General features: G+C 43.7%; 1 protein-coding gene across 1 annotated transcript in view; it reads right to left on the bottom strand.

Annotated features, from left to right (window-relative positions):
• adcy8 (adenylate cyclase 8 (brain)) overlaps positions 1-23,953 on the bottom strand; it is a gene marked incomplete at both ends in the record, with an annotated part of 274,511 nt that overhangs the window by 65,238 nt on the left and 185,320 nt on the right. Inside the window, 3 exons of the mRNA XM_080725959.1 lie at positions 12,310-12,399; positions 20,494-20,695; positions 22,045-22,145. Of these exons, the coding sequence (XP_080582085.1) occupies positions 12,310-12,399; positions 20,494-20,695; positions 22,045-22,145 (393 nt within the window). The remainder of the gene's footprint in view (positions 1-12,309; positions 12,400-20,493; positions 20,696-22,044; positions 22,146-23,953) is intronic.

Raw genomic sequence — 23,953 nt, 5'->3', positions numbered from 1 at the left:
TACTGTGACCTGACGGTCGCTTATCTCCCGATTATGGAGTCTTACTGGTTTTAGGCCAAAATCATTAAGAGCAGTGTCCAAAAATGTGTTTTGCAAAAATCGCCCTGATGGTGGCGCTAAATGTGACAGATCCATGTTGATGACATGAGTCTAGAAGACATACTGTGTACCGCTTTGCGTGATTTTAGGGCAAAATCTGTAGGAGCAGTGTCCAAAAATGTGTTTTGCAAGAATCGGCCTCATGGAGGCGCTAGAAGAGGGCCATGTGAGAAATGAGATGAGAAATGGAGGTTGTGGTTTGGCAGCCAAGGAGTGTGTGTGCAAGGTTTGGCATGGATAGGGGCAACGGTGGCGGAGATATGAGTAGGGCAAAAGTGTGACGTGACATGCGACGGACAGACTGACAGACAGACTGACTGACAGACAGACAGACAGACTGACCGACTGACAGCCGGTGGAGGTTTTTATAGTAACTGCGACCTGACGGTCGCAATAAGCCTTGACTATGTACCAGTGGCGTCAGTTCAGCAAAAGCTAGGATATGGCAAAGATGGGAGTCCTCATGGAAAAGAGGCATTACATTTTGTATAACAAGGTTCTATTGTGAACATTTTCACAATGTCAGAAAAAATAACGAGTTTTGTCAGTTTTTTACAAGTTTTTATGGTTTCTTGGGCTGGATATGGCAGCCTGGAATGGTTGTTCAAGTGCAGCTAAACTTAGCATGTTAGTAAACGTGTCACAATTAACAATAATGCATTGCACCTGTGCAGCTGACCTGCGTAACCTGGGGATATACCATCTTGTCAAGATGGGGAGAATACAAGTGTGGAGAATATAATTATAATACCTTGTTAAAGTGACCATTTTGTAAAATCTTGCATTGGTAGATTTTACTGTAATTTAACAACATAATAACCAGCGTAGTTAGACAAAGAGACTTTCATGGATTTATATTTAAAAGTAACTTTTATTTTCCCCCCTGGACCCAGGGTATGGCAGCTGCATACCCCTGCCATACCCAATTGACGCCCCTGCTATGTACAGTACAGACTCAGTGAGCATACTGTAGGTCTTAAGAGTGAGGAAGGGAGATCACAGGGAGACCTGGCTACCGAGAGGAGGCAGACTGTGCACCCACTGCACACGAGATGAGCTGTCAACAGAACAGCATAACACTTCCTAACCACTTGCCCAGTGCACCGGGACATCAGAGACACATACACCCGGGGGGTATCAATACAGGGGTGTCAATTGACCTATCAATTTAATAGGTTAATTATTGCTACACAGAGTTCCTGTTATTTGGGCACAATTTTAAATGCAACTTGAAAGATGCGCTGCTACTTGTGCCAAGCGTTTTATGCAAAAAATAAACTTTTAAATATTACAGTTATTCGTTTCAATGTGTTTATCCCTGCCTAACCTTTCCAGTGTGTGCGTGTGTGTGTGTGTGTGTGTGTGTGTGTGTGTGTGTGTGTGTGTGTGTGTGTGTGTGTGTGTGTATGGGGCTCCTTTTGTGCCAGCAAAACGATGGGACGCATCTTGTGCAGCATGGTTTTTGTTTACATGTGCGTGCGTGTGTGCATGCGTTAGTTCTGCTCCAGTGGCACTCCGGGGCACACGTTGCGCACAGCTTTGGTACGCGTGACATGTCATGTAAAAAAAAAAAAAAAGGATGGCACAGCTATAAGGTACGCGTGACATGTCATGTAAAAAAAAAAAAAAAAAAGGATGGCACAAAAAAATAAAATTCTGTAAATGTACAGTGATTCTTATATCAATGGTTTCATTGTATTCGTTTTAAGCAGTAACTCATTCCAGTTCAAATACAGACCAAACCATTCAATTCTATGCCATTGCCATCCACTATTGTTGCCTGTTCCGTTGCATTTAACAATGCAGATCTAAGAGTTTAAATATATTTTACTCTGTTGTGAGTAAAAAATAATCTGATTATTATAGAAGAGGGCTTTGCACATAAAGAGTGCTGCTGCATTATATCCTATATTAATTATATGAAGAAGTAATCCATTATTTGGGGTGACGACAACCAGAATGCAGAATAGACTATTATTAGTTGGCTGAGAATAATGCCACAATGTTTTAAATGATCTAATGTAACTTTGAGAAGCGCAGAGCTGGTCAGAGTCCAATCAGACCAGCTGCGGGAGCGCTAATTGGGTTGACTCGTTGACCTAGGCCTACTTAATTGTGCTATTCGGTGTATAAATGAAAAATGGAAATGCAATGACAGTAGGCCTATTAATTTTATCAAAATATCAAAATTCATTCAATTTGTCCACACATCCAGTGTGGAAGGAAGACAGACAGACAGACAGACGGACAGACGGACAGACAGACGGACAGACTGATTGATTTCATTTTCCCATTGCACATATAGAGAACGTCAAGTCAGTCAGTTCAGCACCACAGCCCCTCATCACACAGATAGACAGCTGTTAAAAGTGGTTGCACTTATATGAAACAGAAATAGGCCTCTAATATTTGACAATTTTGCCAATGTTTAATTTGTCACGGTTACTGTTGAGTGAGAAAATGGTGCATATTAAGTTAATCATCTGGGGACAAAATAATTTGGGTCCCAACCCACAGGTTGAGAAACACTTGTATAGCTCTCAGTTACCAATGAATCAATTAGCGCGGTCATTATTTGCTTTCAAGGAAAAACAAACAATAGATGTGTGAATTACGCCAGTCATTAGCTCCTGCAGCTGTGACGAATATGGTGGACTGATCACCAATCAAGTGATCAAAGCAAAGGCAATTCATGGTGGTAATCGAGGGTTGTGAGTCTCACAGCTGAAACAGGGAACTGCATGACATAACAGTGAGAGAATTAGAAGGTTGCAAATAGGAAAAAGTAGGCTAGGCCTAGTTTCATGACACAGAGAGAGAGAGCGTCGGTGCAGTCATTCAGTCAGTCAGACAGACAGACAGACAGACAGACAGACAGACAGACAGAGACAGACAGACAGACAGACAGACAGACAGACAGACAGACAGACAGACAGACAGACAGACAGACAGTTGCACCGGGTGCACCGCCACCTAAATCTTCTCCCCCACAATCTCTTTATTCCGTAACGGAATTCATCAATGACGAGGGCTTTCCAACTGTTCCCTGCAAATAAGCCATGTGTATAGGCTATTATATTGTATGTATCCTATACGCTATGCCTAATATAATATAGCCATGGGCCGATTTGTGGGTCTTACTTATTATTGTTATTTAATTATTATTGTTATTTAAAACTGATGTCATCATTGAAATAAATATGCCTTTTACAGAACACTTAATGCCTGGGCTTTAATTTATCGCAAGAAAGTTCTAATTTGGTTTGAAAAGTATAGGCTATGAATGAAGAATGAATGAGCTTTATTACCGGTATCATTGTTGCATAAAACAAGTTCAAGAACAACGAAATTGGAGCAAACCTTTATTGTTAAGACAAAACAATAAGTTAATTTTATAAAAAAAAAAAGTATAGATATAGCCTACGAAGTAAAAAAAAAAAAAAAAAAGTCCCGTCTCACAGCTAATAGTGCATGAGCGCAGCTATATAAAAAGCTGTTTTTTAAGCCTGTGGATCTTTTAAAAAGGCAGCAGTTCAAACAGTGGGATAGGTCTTTGATGATGCTGCAGGTCTTTGGCAGTGGTGGAAAAGGTAGCCTACTCAACTGTTTTACTTTTTAATGTAAAAGTATCAATTATGCAATGCAATGTAGAACGGCGAGCTCCATTTGTGTTGAACACCACGGAGCGACCGTCTGTCTAGTCGCCCCGGTTCCAACGAGGGGTCGCGGCGATCCAACGGCCAGCCATTCTGGAGCTCTACGGTCGTTTATAGTTTCAGCCAAAGTAGCCGATCTACAAGCAGCGCGCGCCGGGCAACAGAGTGCGAGCGAGGAGGTGGACCAGAACTATAGACAGTTCCTGCACTGCTAATTATTTCAAATAATAAACAAACAATTAGGTGTGGAAGGGCTTCAGTCAATGAATCAAAGAGAGTCCGAACATCGGTTTACTCCCCTGGGAGATCAATGATAGGCCAAGGCTGTTGATGGGCCAATTAAGTTGTGTGCTGCTGTTTAAATAAACATCCACTCTCGTGTCTCTCTCTCTCTCTCTCTCTCTCTCTCTCTCTCTCTCTCTCTCTTTCTCTCTCTCTCTCTCTCTCTCTCTCTCTGTGTGTCTCTGCGCTCCGCGCATGAAGCGTCTCCATTTGGACATGATTTGGAACAGAGCGAGAGAGAGATGGAGAGAGAAAGCGAGGGAGCAAAAAAATCCTGCCTACAGGATTACGTTTTGTTCTTCTGGTTTAAGTTCATCATGGCTCGGTCAATTATGAAGCGATTAAAACAAATAAAACGTCACCTCTTCCTTGGAAAGCCCCACTTCCATGGACTGTATTGTGTCCCTATTACATCTAAAGATGTATAACGTTGGCTGATCTACCAGTGCGCCATGCAGTGCGCTCCCAAAATGGACATTTCCCGACATTGATTTGCTATATAAAACCATATTTGATAGATATAACTATCATCTACAATTACTTATTGTAGAGAACGTTATAGGCTATATAGGGTATTTTAGCCTAGTGCGCAATGCCACCCTGGCAATGCCGATACGAAATTAATATGGCATTCATATTATTCAAGTTATTATACAGCCTACCAAAAGCTGTATGGTTTAAAGTAGGCCTAATTAATATACGTATAGGATATACTGCAGCACTCGTGTGTAAAGCCCTGTGTTGGTTCTACTGTTCGCTTCACAATCACTTTTGTAGAATGCAACACAAACTCGAAGCACTGCGCTGTCAGCGCCGACTGCCGCCGAGTCGCCGACTGCGCCCAATGAATGCGTTTCTTGTGGGGAGATTTACAGAAGCGGAATATACCAAGTTAATCAGGGGGAACTTGATAAATATAGGGGAGTAAACACGTATGAAAAATATCAAAAGAAAACATTTTTTTAATACAAAATTCAACAAATTAAAGTTGCATGGACCCCCCTCCAGCCAAAATAAAAAAGTCATGGTCCCCCCTGACAATCAAATTATTATTTGAGAACCCCCCCTCGCTATGGACTATACCCACCTTAAGTATTAGACGAACACTCCCTAAATGGTTCGAGTTTTAGTTTGCGCCGAAACTAGAACGACTGTACCGACGCAGGCCGTGCGGCACAAATGCGGGGCCCTGAGCGGGGGGGCGGGGGGCGAGGCCTTTTTTTTTTTTTTTTTTTTTTTTTTTGGTACTTTTACTTGAGTAAAAGTATTTATACTTTTACTTAAGTGAAAGTAAAAGTACTCAAAGTACTCAAGTAAAGTACAAATACCTCAAAACTGTACTTAAGTACAGTACTTAAGTAAATGTACTTAGTTACTTTACGCCACTGCATTTTAAACACACTTAACACACACCACATGTTTGATTATTAGTAATGAAGCCTGGGCTGGACAAAGAAGTAGTAGCCTAATGCCTGTTTATTACAAAATCACACACAACAAGACACATTAATAATCTTACATTATCAGCCATTCAGCCAGCCTGACTCTGACTGACGCTGTAACTTTACTTAGTGAGTGAGTAGGCTAAGTGAGAGAGAGTGTGATTCCTTCCGGTAGGTCTAAGTTCCACACAAAACAAAATCGCCCCATTATAACTATAACTTAAACATAATGCACAAAGCATTTCCCATTCCCAAATATAGGCTATAACAGCGGGACTGCGGGGCGGGGCGGGCACACTTTTACTGCAGTCTGCATGGGGGAACCAGAGGCGTCAATTGGGTATGGCAAGCTATGGCAGCTGCCATACCTTGGCTACAGGGGGAAATAATAAAATGTTCTTTTCATCGTGCCTATTGCAGGTACGTAAGTAAGGTATGGCAACCACCAGTCATGTTGCCATACCTTAGCTTTTTCTGAACTGACGCCACTGCCCCAGGCAGCCAGTGACGTAGATATAGCGTAGGGATACCACTTCAAAGAATTGACAAGTTAACAATAACAATAAGCACACAGGCAGCAGCTATTATAGGCTACTCACACAAGTTGACACAACAAGCAGAGAATCATGCTAAGATTTGCCTCCTGGCGTTCCTTGCAGCAAATTCTGCAATAATGTCTTTATAATCCAGTGTAGATACAGCATCCTGTTCTATTGCGATGATGGCAAGTCCACAAAGTCTCTCCTGGGACATGGTTGTGCGTAAATAGTTTTTTATCAGTTTTAACTTGGAGAAACTGCGCTCCCCAGATGCAACCGTGACGGGGATTGTCAGTAAAATCCGAAGGGCAATTTCACTGTTAGGGAATGTCCCTTTCCTCTTTTTGAGATAACGCAGTGTTTCCAGCGCAGTCTTGGCTTCCTTGGGCACTGTTACGCACAATACGCGCAGCTCAGTGAACAGGTCCTCTGCATTGATGTCACTAGACTGGGTTCCATCAATTAATGTTGCTGTCAGAGACAAGCTCAAAGCCTCACACTTTCTCTTCAGTTCAATGTCATCTATTTCACAAAGTTTGGACAGGTTAAAAAGAAATCCAAACGTGCCCTCGAATTGTTTTATTTGTTTGAATCGATCGCGTAGAGCGGAGAGGGCCTGGTCCACTATTGGAATGAAATATTCCGTTTCGAAAAGCCGCTCTCCAGATAGAGGGATATTGTCTGCGTCTCTTCTCCGTTTCCCCGTCACGCGCGACTCTGTGAATAATGGCCTGACACCCATCTCCTCAGCAATCTCTTTTGCTGTTATTTTAAAGACGTAAATCCAGTTTCTCTGTAGTTCTCCATGAAATTAACCAGTCCCTTAATATCAGACAAAGCCACATCCAGCTGCATATCCTTAGACTGCAAATCTTTGCTCACAGTGTTAACAGCAAACAAAATGTCATACCATATAACCATAGCCAGAATGAATTCAAACTTTTCCAGCTCATAGTTGACCAGGGAAAGAGACTCGCTTTTAATTTTAGCGTCTTTAGTTTTCTCTGATACTTCCAGCAAAGCATCTTTAACATTTTTAATGTCGTAGCGTAGTACTTTGACACTCTCTACCCTACATTCCCACCTCGTTTCGGACAGTGGTTTAACGTTGAGAGAAACGTGCGCTGTCAATATATCCCAACGATTAGTGGAAGGGGCAAATATTGTGTATATGCGTTGTACAACGCCAAAGAATGTCATTGCTTTTGTGCAACATTTTGCCATGTCTCCTAGGATCAAATTAAGGCTGTGACAACCGCATGGCATGAAATAGGCACGGGGATTTAGACGGAGTATGTGAGCCTGAACACCGTTATGCTGTCCTTTCATATTCGCACCGTTATCATACCCTTGTCCTCTGCAGTCGCTTATATCGAGACCAATCTTCTCCAGTTCAGCCAGGACAGAAGCTGTCAGTCCTTTTCCTGTTTGGTCACTTGTCACAAAAAAATCTACAAAATGTTCCTCCACACTCACCCCTAGCTCTGCGGAGCTCATATTAACAAAACGCAATACAAGCGACATCTGCTCTTGATGGCTCATATCTGGAGTGCAGTCTAGAATAAGTGAAAAATATTTTGCAGCCTTTGTGTCTTGAAGAATGGAGTTTTTCACGTATACAGCCAGGACACTAATGATTTCGTTTTGTAATCTGGATCCCAAATAATGTTGGTGAGTTTCCTTGTCTTGAATTCGCCTGACATGCTCTTGCATTATTGGGTCCCATTTGGCAATCATTTCTATGAGGCCTAAAAAGTTTCCATTGTTTTTTTCATACAGTTTAGCACTTGTTCCCCTAAATGCCAAATTATGTTCAGCCAGATACTGAATGGCTGCGACTATACGTGTTAGCACGGCCTGCCAATGCGCTCTCTCTCTGTCCATTTGCTTTTGTTGCAACGCATCAATGCCTGTATTCGTTTCTAGTCGGGTTGCTGCTTCTCTCCACTTTAAAGCGCTTGAGATATGATCAGGGGATGTTTCGTGTGATTTTAGTTTATCACTCATGTGAACCCAATCGTTGATGCCCTCATCAGCGAGCTGGGTTGTTATACTACTCTTATTCACGCTGAATATTTTGCAGCAAAAGCAAAATGCTTTGTCTAATTTCTTTGAATACGTGAGCCAATTTCTTTCAATTTGTTCCCCATTTGCAAGTTTTCTGATGAACCAACTGTCGCTGAAGTGTCTATTGTTTTCTTTGTTTTTGGGATAACAAAATCCTGGTTCGAGTTTCATTTTGGGTCATCTCGACGACGACGCGGGGCCCCGCGGCCGGATCGCTGATTTTGGTAACAAATTTATCAAACGAGCCTTTCAGCGAGGCATTAAACTCTTCCTTTTCCGTTGTTTGTTTTCTTTTTTCATTTCCTGAGACATATTTCCTCCATTTATCTCGTTCTCTCGACATTGTAATTCGTTTAGCACCAAGCTGCCATGCACTGCTGCTGCATCCACTTCAACTTGCAACTCAACACAGGTGCCAATGATGCGCTATAATTGCGCTTGATGATCTGTTGCGCATAAAAGTAATTAAAATTAGGCCTACTACTAGCCTATTCTGCTTTATGCAAATCTGACTGTCTAATGTGAAATCATGTAAGGACATTTGTATTTTTGGTCTGTAAATGGAAGGTGATTATGTTAATCACGACCGCACCGTTCGCTCTACCTTTGGATCGGCCCTGCAGCGCCAGGCCGTGCTCAGAGCTGAAGTTAACAACCAAACAAAACAAACAAATAACGAAATAAAGGTCTAAACACAACATAACTGAACAGAACTAAACAAATAATAAATAAAGCAATTTAACTGACAACTTAACCAGAAGGCAGCCATTCCGAAGGGCTCAACTTAGGAACACCAAACAAAACAAAAACAGTTAAATAAATAAATATAAATAAATTAACGAAATATGTATAGTCTCAATCAGTCAAGGATTAAAACATTTGGTTAAAATGCAAATATAAAAATGGGCAAAACAAATAAAATAACCAGCATCTGTTATTTTAGTCCATAAACACAACACACTTCTACTTAATATATTAGTCCCAACCAGCAGGGCGCAAGGCCGTGACTCATGCATGCGCTGATCTGAAAGTTACATTTCAACATCACATCATCGCCCAAATAATAATAAATAATATATTCGGAATGGCGGGGTGTTTCCAGAAAATGAAACGAAATCTATTTGGTTTCACTTTATGCTCTCAAGATTTAAAAGATCCATTTGGTTAACAACTCTCCATAATTTAGCTGTGGACCACTTGGAACTTCCCCCAAGGACCAACGGTGGTCCTTGGCCAACGGTGGTCCTTGGGGGGGGGACCACCAGGACCACCAACTCACCAAAGGACCACCGGTGGTCCTTGAGGGTCTGTATTTTATCCCAATTCAAATAGGCCTATATAAAGCAAATTTGCTAGCCCTAAGGAGCACAGAGAGAGCAGCCCACAGTGGAGACAGTGACAGACCAACGCATGCTCGCATGAACGTCTGGATGGATGTTTTATTTGATATACACGTCTACACACACACACGCAGGTTTAGCGCTGAGAATCAAATGTGTGGCACACATCTCACACGTGCGTTCCAGAGCAGAGCAACAAGTCAATCACGCCAGCTTATGGCTGCTGTTCTGCTCATGAGCGTGTGTGTGTGTGTGTGTGTGTGCGTGTGTGCAACTGTTTATGGAAGCAAAATGCAATTTAACAGCTCTGTTTACACAGACTGAGTAAAAAATGTAACATTGAGAGTGAGAGTAAGACTGAGATAGAGAGAGAGAGAGAGAGAGAGAGAGAGAGAGAGAGAGAGAGAGATTATCTTTATTCAGATTCTCTGGGGACTCGAGACTGAAGTGGAGTCTCACACTTGCCTGAAGTCAATGTCAGACGTGTGTGTACTTTAGAATAAAAACATGTGATACACTGTGTGTGTGTGTGTGTGTGTGTGTGTGTGTGTGTGTGTGTGTGTGTGTGTGTGTGTGTGTGTGTGTGTGCGTGCGTGCGTGCGTGCGTGCGTGCGTGCGTGCGTGCGCGCGCGCGCGCGCGTGCATGCGGTAACAAAATCAAGGTTATATATATATTATACAGATGAAAAAACATAATAAATGTCAATGAATGCTGAAGAAGTAATTCATTTGTCACAACACGGCACTGTGTGACCCCACTGTGTATTCAACTCAGAGAGTTACAGACTCTAAGGCAGGGGTACATAGACTGCAGGGGCACATAGACTGTAGAAAAATATGGACGAAGCGAAGCCATTGGTTTCTATGCAGCGCAAATGGCCCTTTCTACCCCTTGGAATGGGTGTCGCCATCATAGAATTGTAAAGGCATCAGAGATGCTATTGGCTGCCAACGGTCACGTACAACGCAGGGATACATGGGAGAATGTGGTCGGAGCCTCCCGAAATACAGCACACGAAGAAGAACACAGCCGGCTGGTATTAGTTTTGTTGGCCACGCCCCCCCGCAACTTTATCATTTATTTTAAAATACATTGGACCACATTTTACAAAACGAATATGATGGTGATTGAAAGGCATTTTTTTACTAGCGATAGGAACCATACAGTATTCATGAAAATGTTAATTAAGGTTAGAAAACGAAAGGGGAAAATGAATGGGATCCAATGGAGGGCAATTCTTTTTGCGATCGGCCGGGGGGGAAAACAGCGCAACTAGCGGCCAATCATAGGAAGTTTTAGTTCCGTATTGGAGTCATTTTAAATCGGCAGAACTATGCCCCTGGGTAGGCAACATCTCTTTCTAGGGGGCCTACTGACTTTGATAAAGTTGAGTGAAGGGCCACACATTCGGACAGTTGAAACTTGAAACACATGCATGCATGGTGTCTCACTTGTTTCGCATGCATTTGTTGTTATGAAGTCTTTATGTTTTATCTTGCTTTAAAGCTATACTGTGTAAGTTGCTCAACTAGTGGTCAGTAGCAGTAGAGCAAACCGCGGTCGCGTCTGCTTTTTTCGTCCGTTTTTCACCGCGGACCGGGCATTCAGACCACCGCGTCCGCCTCGCCTCGCCGAGACCTATCCATAGAGGTCTTTCGTGTCCCTCTACGAGCCTCGGTTGGGGAGTTACATGCTAGACTCCTAGCCCAGTGTAAACACTGCAGTGTACTTCCTGAAGAGCTCAGCAGTGTATGATCTGGGCTTTGATTGGCCGGTAGGGAGACACGTGTACAGAATGATGCATATGACGTAATTTTGCCGGGAAAAACAGCCCCGGTCACGGCCACCAGGGCTCAGTAGAACACATATAAAGAAAAGGCTTTGGGAGCTGAAATTAACAGAGTGGGGGTTCTAAAACTTTAGCGATTTAATAGTTAGGACAATTTTGAGATATGTTTTATAAAAAAAGTTGCATAGTATAACTTTAACCAATTGTATTATTGTATTGTTTCTTTTATTGTTTGTATTGCTTGTTTTTTATTGCTGTCCATTGTACAGCACCTTGTAACATTGTTTTGAAAGGTGCTTTATAAATAAAATGTACTTACTTACTTACTTACTTACTTTAAGGGTTATGAATCATTTGGGATAATATGGATCCATGGCAGACTGTTTAACATTAAGTACATACGGATGGAATATGGAATGCAGTACTCAAATGGTACATAGGCCTACATATTAATTACAAATAATTAATTGGAGTTACATTAAATTGATTTCCCTAAAAAAAACATATTGCTGCCCTTTAACATGTAGATATTATGGGGGTAATTTTGTTTTCCTTGAGGACTTCGAGGGCCTTATCGAGATGGTCGAAGGGCCGGGTCCGGCCCCCGGGCCGTATGTTGCCCATGTGTGCTCTAAGGAGTCCATTTGGTTCCTGTCACGTAGGGGTGTGCAGGCACGTGCACACATAGACATCATAGGGGGCTTGAGCCCCTGCCCTTTTATCCATCTGTAAAAAGTGCCCTCTCCAGACCATGAATGCAGTTTTCACTATGGTGAAAGAAATGCAAATGCCCTCTTTCCATGCAATACCTGAAGGCAGCATTCAAGAGAATTGCCTTGTCCTAACTCCTGAACTTGAATGCAGCATTTTGAAAGAATTGTGCTCTCTGTGTAGAAATACAACATCTTCAGTAAGCTATTGAGTTGATTATGCTTAGTTCAGTGTGGTATCAAGCACCAAAAATAGCCGACCTAGCCGATAGCTTGGAGGTCTGCTATTTTCGATATTTTCACCAAATGGCTCTTTAAGTAAATGACAGCCCCTGCCTCTCTGACATTCTCTGCACGTCCCTGGGGGTGTGGGAGGGTCTTTACCTCGGGGTAGAAGCAGATGTCAGGGATGTTCGTCGACTCGTTGAACGTCTGGTTCCTGAAAGAACTGGACTTGTCAAAGTCACACCACAGCTGGGGAGAGACAGACAGACAGACAGACAGACAGACAGACAGACAGACAGACAGACAGACAGACAGACAGATAGGTTGATTTAACATTGTTCCTCTAGTTCATGACCTGACTCCGCCAGATGGTGGCGTATTGAGTTCCTCATACAGCCTCCATCTGGAACTGGTCAGAGATCGGTGCTGCACCGCAGCAGCGCCTGGTTCCAACCAATCAGCGGCAGCTACTAGTGGGATCTGCGCGAGACCAGGTGTAGCGCGATTGAGAAGCTGCGGCAACCTCTTTTTTGAAGCGGTGAAAACCGCTTCCAAGAAGTGGCTTTGTCCGTCCCGTGCGTCCCGATGTGAGGACTGGTCAAGCTTCACATGACAATTTGGCCCTCCAGATAAAACCATTCATCCACTCAAGAATTAATAAAAAAATCGCACCCGTGCGAAGTGAGCGGTGCAAGCTAATTCCTGCAAGGGCGCCTGCGCGAATCAGTGTTGATAGGCATGCATGGCAATATTCTTTGTGTTGTGTATGATGTCAGTCTGGAGGTCTGCTCAGACTATATAAGGTTTTCGTGTGTCCTGACCTTTACACCGGCTCAAAACGAACACCTCCCAGGATTCGAAACAGCAACCATAGACTACAGGGTTTAATGTAGCGTGGTCGCTGTCTTGAATCCTGGGTGGGGGTCGATTTGCGCCAGAAAGGTCAACGCCAAGAAGTGCTGGGTTGCCTCTTGGAAACAGATTATGTCGGGAGTATATTATGTGCAACATACCAGCCAGGTTTGTTAGTATCCTTGACCAGACCAAAGGCTAATAACAATTTATCGTGCACATTCATGTGCACATTTATGTGTCACCAGAAACTCCATTTTGAGTAGCCGAGATGCAGGAGAAACTCCTAATTGTCGCTGTCTGAAACCAGATAGAGCCAAATAGAGCTTCTTGTGGGTTATAAAGCAAGGGGGAGACAGAGGGAGAACAGACAGGAGGTCAGACAAACAGCCTGGCCATTAACAGCCTGGTGGCAGTCAAAGAGTGAATAGAAGAGAAAAATAATATGCAGTCCAGACCAGAAGCTCAAACAAAACAGACAGAGGGCAGAACGGAGAGGGGGTTTAGGAAAAGTCTAGGATATGAAACAACCTGGCCATTACGCCTGGACCTTTCATGAACTTTAGACCGGTCTCAAGTGCAAGTGTAATGGCCAAGACAGATCTACATTAGCATGAACACAGCATTTGATTGGTCTGTTCTGTTTGGCTAACACATGTCGTCACGAGTAGAACAGTTTCTGATTGGTCGATTCTAATGTTTAGTTAATCAACTAGCCAATCGATGAAGAATGAAAGAATCGTCCCGTGCTAATATGTTTTAGCTAAATAAACCGAAAGTGAAATATAGGAGCGGTTTGCACCGCTCAAAAATACGATATAATATAATAAATGTTATTTGACGAGGATGGGATTCGAACCCACGCGTGCAGAGCACAATGGAATAGCAGTCCATCGCCTTAACCACTCGGCCACCTCGTCCTATGAGAATCACTTCCGAGTCACGTGACCCTATAAAGCATATACGACAAAGAGCTTGAATCCAAGCGAAGAAACCCGTGTATCTGGCAACAGCACTGAGAGGCTGCACTCAGACTGGAACGCACAAGTTGAGTGAGAGTTGTGTGGGGGAGGCGGGGGGCAGAGACAGCACAATGCATTGCGGATGGAAGTCGAGTGGTTTGAAGTCTAGTGCGAGTCGTGAGCAAGTTGGACGCAACCACACAACACCACACGACTCACACTCGACTTCAAACCACTCGACTCCCATCCGCAATGCATTGTGCTGTGTCTGCCCCCCGCCTCCCCCCCACGACACACACTCGTTTTTGTGCCTTTAGGTCTGTAGCCGGCCAGAGACGTCCACTTCCACCATGTTGGTGTGAAAGCGACAACCAAAAAAGGCAGCGCTGTTGTCAAAAGACAAGACAATCATTTCCACTCTTGTCATAAAGCCTCTACCGAAATGGTATAGTTTTACAGCGGAAAAGCATTATAAAATGCTTTCCACTATAACCATTTCATTTTATTAGTCGTTATCATTAGTAGTGAATGGATCAAAACAACATATGAAACGTCACTCCAACATGGCGGCAGCGCTCGGGCTCTTCGCGGGCACTCGCACCTGCGGCGCTCAGGCGCGAAGAGCAGGACCAAGGTCCGCTGGCCTTCGCGCCGCTTGCAATGTCATGGACAATAACTGAGCGTCGTGGACAATAACTGTGACATCTAACCATAAAACGAGCGCTCCCTTCCTAGACACGCTTGGACATAGACTAGACGCGGCTTGCGCTGCCTCCGTGGCTGTGATACCACTGCGCCATCTAGTGGCGATGTCAAGAATGAACGCTCATATCACACTATTTACTAATAACATAATAAATTAACCCCACGTTTCCTTCCAGATATGTTTTACTTCAGCGCAGCAGTATAGTCTACCGTTGTATTGGTACTACGGCCACGTGAGGACGCGTAGGTTAAGCGTCTGCGTCTGACTGATGCAAAACAACAGCCAGGTCGATTTCCATTTCGCATCGCATCTACTATCAACATTACGGTAGTAAATACGGACCCATTTCGGCTTCGAGTCTACTTCCCATAGTACGGTAAACAACCAGTGTTGCCAGGTCTGCTTATTATGAGCGACTTTGGGCTTGTTTTTTATGAAAGCTGCTTGTAAACTTTGCGGGTTGCGGTTTCAGGGCTTGCTTAGGCCGCGCTCACACATGTGCGTCACGCATCATCATCTTATCGTCTGAGAATGGCCACTGGGGGCGCCGTACTAATGCATTGTCAATGGAAGGTTGTTTGGTTTTTTGTCGTTGCCGTGTCTCTAGCTCAACCGCAGCCTGTACGCTGTGCCTCTTGGAAACAGATTATGTCGGGAGTATATTATGCGCAACATACCAGCCAGGTTTGTTAGTATCCTTGACCAGACCAAAGGCTAATAACAATTTATCGTGCACATTCATGTGCACATTTATGTGTCACCAGAAACTCCATTTTGAGTAGCCGAGATGCAGGAGAAACTCCTAATTGTCGCTGTCTGAAACCAGATAGAGCCAAATAGAGCTTCTTGTGGGTTATAAAGCAAGGGGGAGACAGAGGGAGAACAGACAGGAGGTCAGACAAACAGCCTGGCCATTAACAGCCTGGTGGCAGTCAAAGAGTGAATAGAAGAGAAAAATAATATGCAGTCCAGACCAGAAGCTCAAACAAAACAGACAGAGGGCAGAATGGAGAGGGGGTTTAGGAAAAGTCCAGGATATGAAACAACCTGGCCATTACGCCTGGACCTTTCATGAACTTTAGACCGGTCTCAAGTGCAAGTGTAATGGCCAAGACAGATCTAAATTAGCATGAACAACACAGCATTTGATTGGTCTGTTCTGTTTGGCTAACACATGTCGTCACGAGTAGAACGGTTTCTGATTGGTCGATTCTAATGTTTAGTTAATCAACTAGCCAATCGATGAAGAATGAAAGAATCGTCCCGTGCTAATATGTTTTAGCTAAATAAACCGAAACCGGGTGCTCACTTCGCACCCGTGCGAAGTGAGCGGTGCAAACTAATTCCTGCAAGGGCGCCTGCGCAAATCAGTGTTGATAGGCATGCATGGCAATATTCTTTTTGTTGTGTATGATGTCAGTCTGGAGGTCTGCTCAGACTATATAAGGTTTTCGTGTGTCCTGACCTTTACACCAGCTCAAAACGAACACCAACCAGGATTCGAAACAGCAGCCATAGACTACAGGGTTTAATGTAGCGTGGTCGCTGTCTTGAATCTTGGGTGGTCGTAGATTTGCGCCAGAAAGTTCCAGGATATGCGGTTGGTCAGACTTTTTATGTCGGTTACACCATCAGGAGTATATTATGCGCAACATACCAGCCAGGTTTGTTAGTATCCTTGACCAGACCAAATAACAATTTATCGTGCACATTCATGTGCACATTTATGTGTCACCAGAAACTCCATTTGGAATAGCCGAGATGCAGGAGAAACTCTTAAATGTCGCTGTCTGAAAACAGATAGAGCCAAATAGAGCTTCTTGTGGGTTATAAAGCAAGAGGGAGACAGAGGGAGAACAGACAGGAGGTCAGACAAACAGCCTGGCCATTAACAGCTTGGTGGCAGTCAAAGAGTGAATAGAAGAGAAGAATAATATCCAGTCCAGACCAGAAGCTCAAACAAAACAGACAGAGGGCAGAATGGAGAGGGGGTCAGACAGACAGAAAGATGGAAGGACCTTTCCTGAACTTTAAACCGGCACAAATCTTTCCTAAACTTTAAACTGGCAGATTGAACAACACACAGGATTCAAAACAGTAATCATAGCCTGCAAGGGTAATGTAGCGTGGTTGCTGTTTCGAATCCTGTGTGGTGTTCAATCTGTTAGTTTAAGGTTTAGGAGAGGTCCAGGATATGAAACAACCTGGCCATTACGCCTGGACCTTTCATGAACTTTAAACCGGTCTCAAGTGCAAGTGTAATGGCCAAGACAGATCTAAATTAACATGAACAACACAGCATTTGATTGGTCTGTTCTGTTTGGCTAACACATGTCGTCATGAGTAGAACAGTTTCTGATTGGTCGATTCTAATGTTTAGTTACTCAACTAGCCAATCGATGAAGAATGAAAGAATCGTCCCGTGCTAATATGTTTTAACTAGATAAACCGAAAGTGAAATATAGGAGCGGTTTGCACCGCTCAAAAATATATTATATATACATATTGGACCCTTCGCTACAGTCAGCATGGAGAGAAACATACTTCCATTATTCATGGACAGCTTTTTTTTGAAGCGGTGAAAGCTGCTTCCAAGGAGTGGCTTTGTCTGTCCCGTACATGTTTTTTTTTGAGGATTCCCATAGATTCTCAAGGGGTGGCTTTGTCTGTCCCGTACATGTCCCGTACATGTCCCGTGCATGCAGAATTGAGGATTGGTCAAGCTTCACATGACAATTTGGCCCTCCAGACAAAATCATTCATTCATTCAGAATTCATAAAAATATAGAACTAAAGCACATAGAAAGTATAGATCTAGAACACAGAATGTATAGATCTAGAACACAGATTTCATAGCTCTAGAACACATAGCATAAATTTTCACCCCTTTTCAAACACACTTCACGCCGTGGTGCCCTGCCTCAATCCATCGGGGGGCCGCGATGTGTAGTGCGTTTGAAAAGAACGCGGCTCGCGTTTAGTGTTTACTTTCCTGTCGGCGCAGCTACTATGCGTCATGTGACTGTGATAGACAGACGGTCCCATCCAATCACCTGCCAAATAGCTTGAAAAAGGGGACGGCCTTCTTCAGCGGTTGGTCCTGAGCGGTTGATGGAGACTGGATGCAGAACTCAATACGCCACCATCAGAGTCAGGTTACTAGTTCATATATCTTGATGAAATTAACTCTTCAGCGGCACCGCTCACTTCACACTGGGTGTGATTTTTGTTTCTTTCCCATTTCCTCAAAAGTATAATCGTTTTGTACACACAAGCTTTCTCTCCCTCACAGCAACAATATCATTATTGATATCGTGATGTGAGACAGAGCCATTCTGTCTGGGAAGGTAATAATGTGATATGACATAACAAGCCTTGTCCGAGCACTTATTCCCTCCTCACCACTGAGAGCCTCATGTCTCTTCTGTCTGTCTGACTCACTCCTCTCCTCTCTCATTCTAATTACATTGTTTGCTGTGCGGAAAATATAACACGTTCAAAATAAATCACCGTATGAGTTGTAAGGACCTGCGTGTTTCTTTGTGAATGGAGGCAGCCTTTCATTGCCAATGTTTCCTCACTCACTCACGCACACGCACTCTAATCCACTCTACTGGCCCGCCGGTGACCTCGTAGAGCTCATTATTGTGCAGTTTGTTTCATGTGGTTCACCGGGACTAAAAGACCAGCGGACTGACGCTGTTTCTGTACAAGCACACAGAGGTGTAAAGTAACTAAGTACATTTACTTAACGCTTCCAGTGCCAGCCCCTAGAGGGCACCAAAGAATGCCAGACTTTCTCCCATAGGGGACTGCATTAGCATCCGGGGGCTCACGTTGCAGTGACGCGCGTGCTCACGTTCGTGCACGTCATGGAAAGGTCCCGGATGATAATGCTAACAGAATAGCTATTCCCATTTTGTCATTTTAAAGATCATTTTCCGGCGATTTCGCCGTAAATAAACCTCGCGCCACATCCCTAAAAACACAATCCAGAGATATGGGCCTCCAAAGATGTGGTTTTTCATTGGATTCGGCGGCGATTCGCGGCTACGTTCGCGGCTCACGGCCGGCATGGCTTCCCCAGGATTTGGACCACTGGATTTTAGATTTAGGCTCAGGCTTCAGAAGGCCTCGGATCATTTTATTCATTTCATTAAAAATCCCGAACATGTTCAGGATAGGCACACTGGACTACGTTCCGGAAGCGGCGCTGAACATTCGGTGAACATTGGGGGTCTCAAAAATGTATTTTAAACCATTTTTAATGGAATATATCGTCGGACCATGTAAAATGGCTAGCTGGCTAGCGTAGGACGAGCCAGGACCACCCACGGCTCTACAAGCAGCTCAGGGTAAGTCAATTAATAAAAAAAAAATGTTTTGGATTGAACATATCCCGAACATGTTCGGGATAGGCACAGAATGAGTTAAGTGCTGTACTTAACTCATCTGGTGCCGATCCCGAACTAGTTCGGCTTTATTTCAATCCAATACAATCTTTTTTTTATTAATTCACTTACCCCGAGCTGCTTGTAGAGTCGTGGGTGGTCCTGGCTCGCTAGCCGCTAGCCATCTAGCCGTTCTACTCTGTCCGACGATATATTCCATTAAAAATGGTTTAAAATACATTTTTGAGCTCCCCAATGTTCACCCGATGTTCGGCGCCGCTTCCGATGAGTACACGAGTGTGCCGATCCCGAAGTAGTTCGGCTTTATTCAATTAAATGAATAAAATGATAAGAGGCCTTCTGAAGCCTGGCCTGATTTTTCTAGCTACTAGCCGAAAGCTAGCAACCTCCCGGCCGGCCGTAATTTGCGAACGCAATCGCCAATCTCCGCCTAATCCAATGAAAGACCGCATCTTTAAAGGCTTATATCTCTTTTTTGTGTTTTAGGGAAGCGGCGCGAGGTTTATTTACGGCGAAATCGCCCAAAAATGATCTTTTAGATGACAAAATGGGAATAGCCATTCTGTTAGCATCTTCATCCGGGACATTTCCATGCCGTGCATGAACGTGAGCACGTCAGGTCCTGGAAGCTGAAGTCCTGGAAGCTAAAGCGCTCGCCTATGAGAGATGCGCTGGCATTCTTTGGCCCCTAGAGGGCGCTGGCACTCAAAGAGTTAAGTACAATTTACTTGAGCATTTCCAATTTCCAATACTTTTACTTCTACTCCAGTACATCTCGGATCCAAATATTGTACTTTTACTCCAATCCATTTATTTGAAAACTTTAGTGACTAGTTACTTATAACATAATATAAATTCTAACATTTTAGCCGTAGTCTATACCTTGGCTACTTGAAAATAGCCAGTCTACAAGCTCACAACGTGTCATGTAGATCTGTTATTTTCAAATATTTTTACTTTTGGTAGTTTAAGTACATTTTGATGCCAATATTTTCATACTTTGGTCAAATATTACTCAGCTACACATTTTCCCAGATATTTCAGCGATCTTTCAGAGTTATTTTCAAATATATTGCTCACCACACGGCTCGTAGTGAGCTTGTATCTACTATGTTCACTCTTTCATCATTACCAAGATACAACGCATCCTTTCATGGTTGGATGTGACGTTTGGGGGCTAGAGGTGTTACTGTAAATAGCAATAAAGAAACTGCTGGCTTATTGTGTCTAAAAAGACATATTTAGCCACTTGTACACATGCCCCCATGCGTACACATGCTCCACATCTTAGCATGGTAAACGTGAAAAACGATAGAACGAAGCAAATGAAAACATTTTAACACTCACTTTTTCTTTTCTCTATAAAGTACCTAACTACAGTACGTGACCATAGTCTGACAGGAACACTCACGATGTTGATCATGGCGGCCAGGAAGTTGATGAGTATGGACAGGAAGACGATGACGTTGCGCGCGGCGTAGGTCTCGTTGATCCAGCAGCAGGCTTTACGCATCATCAGAGGGAGACACTTGTAGTCCTCGGCAGTGGTCACCAGCACCAGGCAGGAGTGCAGCACGATGAGCACAGAGAACTGGATCACCATGGTCAGCATCCTGCGAGCAGCGGTAGAAAAAGTACTCACATTTTGTACTTAGGTAAAGGTGTCAATACTGCACTGTAGACTGTACTCCGTTACAAGTAAAATGTCCAGAATTCAAAATGGATTAGGGTAAAAGTTTGAAAGTATTGGCATCAATAAGTACTTAAATGACCAAAAGTAAAAGTACAAAATGTTTTATAATATTGCAATTTAGATCTAAAAGTAACTAAAGTTTTCAAATAATTGTGGTATGATAACCCTTTCTGAGACACATGCTAAAGTCGGTGTCCCATTAACTTAAAAAAAAAAAAAAAAACATGAATCTGCTTTAAGTAGCAGTCAAACTAGGGAATCTGAATCCATTGCAAGCATGTGTTTTGCACGAAAAACATTCATTGGGCTAACAACGGACCCCACAAAACTGTGAAAAGTGATGACTCATCACTAAACCATGGTTTTGTGGGGCCAAAATATTATCTACAGATATAGAGCTTCTCGAAAATGCTAAGTAACCTTCCGATAGCGACATCTCGTACGGCCCATGGACTATTATGTTCAACGCAGTGGTTCTCAAGATTATTGGAGTCAAAGGACTCCCAGAACTCTTGAAAGTGTACAGTACAAATCAAAGCAAATGGACCTGCAAACCATAACGGTCCATCTGGGACCCACTGACCCACCGCAGCAGAATCTTGCAAGTGAGCCGACATGCACTACTGCAGCGACTGTATCGTATCCACCTCTTTCCACGGGAATTTACTGGAGAACTTTTTGCACCACACTTCCGGTTAACGTATAAGCAGATATACAAGCTCACGTCGCGTCGCAGATGCAACCGTTGTGAGCTTGTAGATCACACTCGGCTGCGGCGCCGGAAGCTCCGCGCAACTTCTGCGCAATGCACGATGGGATGTTGGAAAGTTGTGGATAGATTTACAAATTTGACATAAATGTAAGGCACGGTAAAGTAACAATTCAGGGCTGCCCTGAGGCAAAAAAAGTTTGACAATCCTGCGGGATCCCCATAGGGAGAGTGTTTTTTGCAGTTCGTTCAGTCCGAGTGTATCAAAAAGGCAACTGGGTTAAGGCAGACCGAAGCTTGTGATAGGCTGCGCGGAGGTGACGAAAGTCTGGGGGGCGGATATACCTAAACCTAACCTTAACCCTAACCTCAGTAAAACTAACGCTGGTGAATGATAACCTGCCGACGCTGGTGAATGTTAACCTGGTGAATGTTAAACTGGTCAGACCAACGGTGCTTAACCCAGTTGCTTTTTTGATACACTCGGACTGAAAGACCTGCAAAAAATACTCTCCCGATCCCCATAATTGAATAAGGTGGCTGGGATCTTAGAGTTTTACCTGGCGGAGGGCAGCAGAGCCTGCACGGTGGTGATGAAGATGAGGACGATGAAGGAACACACCAGGTTGGACTTGAAGACCTCGTCCCTCATCTGGGAATACTGCATCATGGGAGGAGAGGAGACATCGGCTTTGTTTTAGACGTAGGCTACAATTAGGTCTTTCACAATTATTACATAATCGTCTAATCGCAATTATTTCACATAATCGCAATTATTGTCATCATAATAATAATTATAATCATTATCGTTTCCATGTTGAACATTTTTCATATATATTGAAACATTTAAAAAAAGAGTGGAAATAGCAGATCTATAAGCTTACAACGCATCGCAACGCGTTGTGAGCTTGTAGATCGGCTATTTCCACTATCAATTTCAATTTCTTTGTATATTTAGGTTATGTGTCATATCTGCCATGTGTAACTTCAAAGCCTTTAAAACCCTAACCCAACAGAAATATAATTGTCAATGACAAAAACACAATTAAATTGTTAATCACAGTTATTTGAGTGACAATTAATCGTCATGTAAAAAGCTTACAAAACATTCAAATAATGATAACACAAGTATACAGTAGCATATACTGTATACTCCAAAAATGCACTTATATTAGTAAGCACTCAACAAATGCGGTACTTGATTTTTTTCGCCCACCACTGACACGGACGCAACAAGTCACGGTCACATGCAACAATCGTCATCACCACGGTTACCATGCGCTAGAGAGAGAGAGAGAGAGAGAGAGAGAGAGAGAGAGAGAGAGAGAGAGCAAGTGGGCGAGCGAGGGGGGCGGGGCGTGACAGGCAGGCATAGGCTAGGCGATGTCCGACACTACGAGGCCCGTCCGTCCGTCGCAAATATCGTTACATCACTGGAGTGATTTGAGCTGATCGCTAAGGGCTCTATGCACAACACCGGCCATATTGGAATTAAATTGGGCCTCATCCTTACTTACTTACAGGGACGTGCAGAGAATGTTAGAGAGGCAGGGGCTGCACTATAAGTGGTGAAAATATTGAAAATAGCAGACCTCGCGCGCGTTGTGAGCTTGGAGGTCGGATATTTTCACTATAGCATTCGTGTTCTGGAGGGGGCACTTTAAAAAAAAAAGGGCTATGGGGCTCAAGCCCCCTTTGATGTCTATGTGTGCACGTACCTGCTTCCCTCACAGGTGTTAGCGATGGCACTAACGAAGGCTGTGTTCCATTCGTTCACTAATTTCTTTCCAATATGGCTGCTGTGCATAGAGACAAATTGTCGTCTAATCGCGATAAACGATGAACGATGTATTGTTATTGCGCATTGCTATTCCTGACCTTTCACCTCTGCTGCTGCCCCAGCGTCCGTTCGAGTGTTTTTTGCAGGTCTTTCAGTCAGAGTGTATCAAAAAAGCAACTGGGTTAAGCACCGTTGGTCCGACCAGTTTAACATTCACCAGGTTAACATTCACCAGCGTCGGCAGGTTAGCATTTCACCAGGTTAGCATTCACCAGCGTTAGTTTTACTGAGGTTAGGGAGGGTTAAGGTTAGGTCACCCCGACTTCCATCCAGTGGCGTCAGTTCAGCAAAAGCTAAGGTATGGCAACATGACTGGTGTCTTGCACGCGCGCGACACCAGTCATGTTGCCATACCTTAGCAACAGGCATGATGAATATGTTTTAAGAAGTAGCCTACATTTTTTTCCCTTAGCCAAGATATGGCAGCTACCATACCTTGCCATACCCAATTGACGCCTCTGCTTTCGGCAACTCCGCGCAGCCAATCACAAGCTTCCGCTGCCTTAACCCAGTTGCCTTTTTGATACACTCGGACAGAAAGACCTGCAAAAAATACTCTCCCTCCCCCCCACACGCTCTGTCTCTCTCACAAAGGATGCTGGGAAATTAGCACTGGGTGCATGGGGGGA

The sequence above is a fragment of the Nannobrachium achirus genome, assembly GCF_963921795.1.
Source record: "Nannobrachium achirus genome assembly, chromosome: 5".
NCBI classification, from domain to species: domain Eukaryota; kingdom Metazoa; phylum Chordata; class Actinopteri; order Myctophiformes; family Myctophidae; genus Nannobrachium; species Nannobrachium achirus.
The sequence above is the reverse complement of the archived record's forward strand: the minus strand, read 5'-3'. Positions and strand labels throughout refer to the sequence as shown.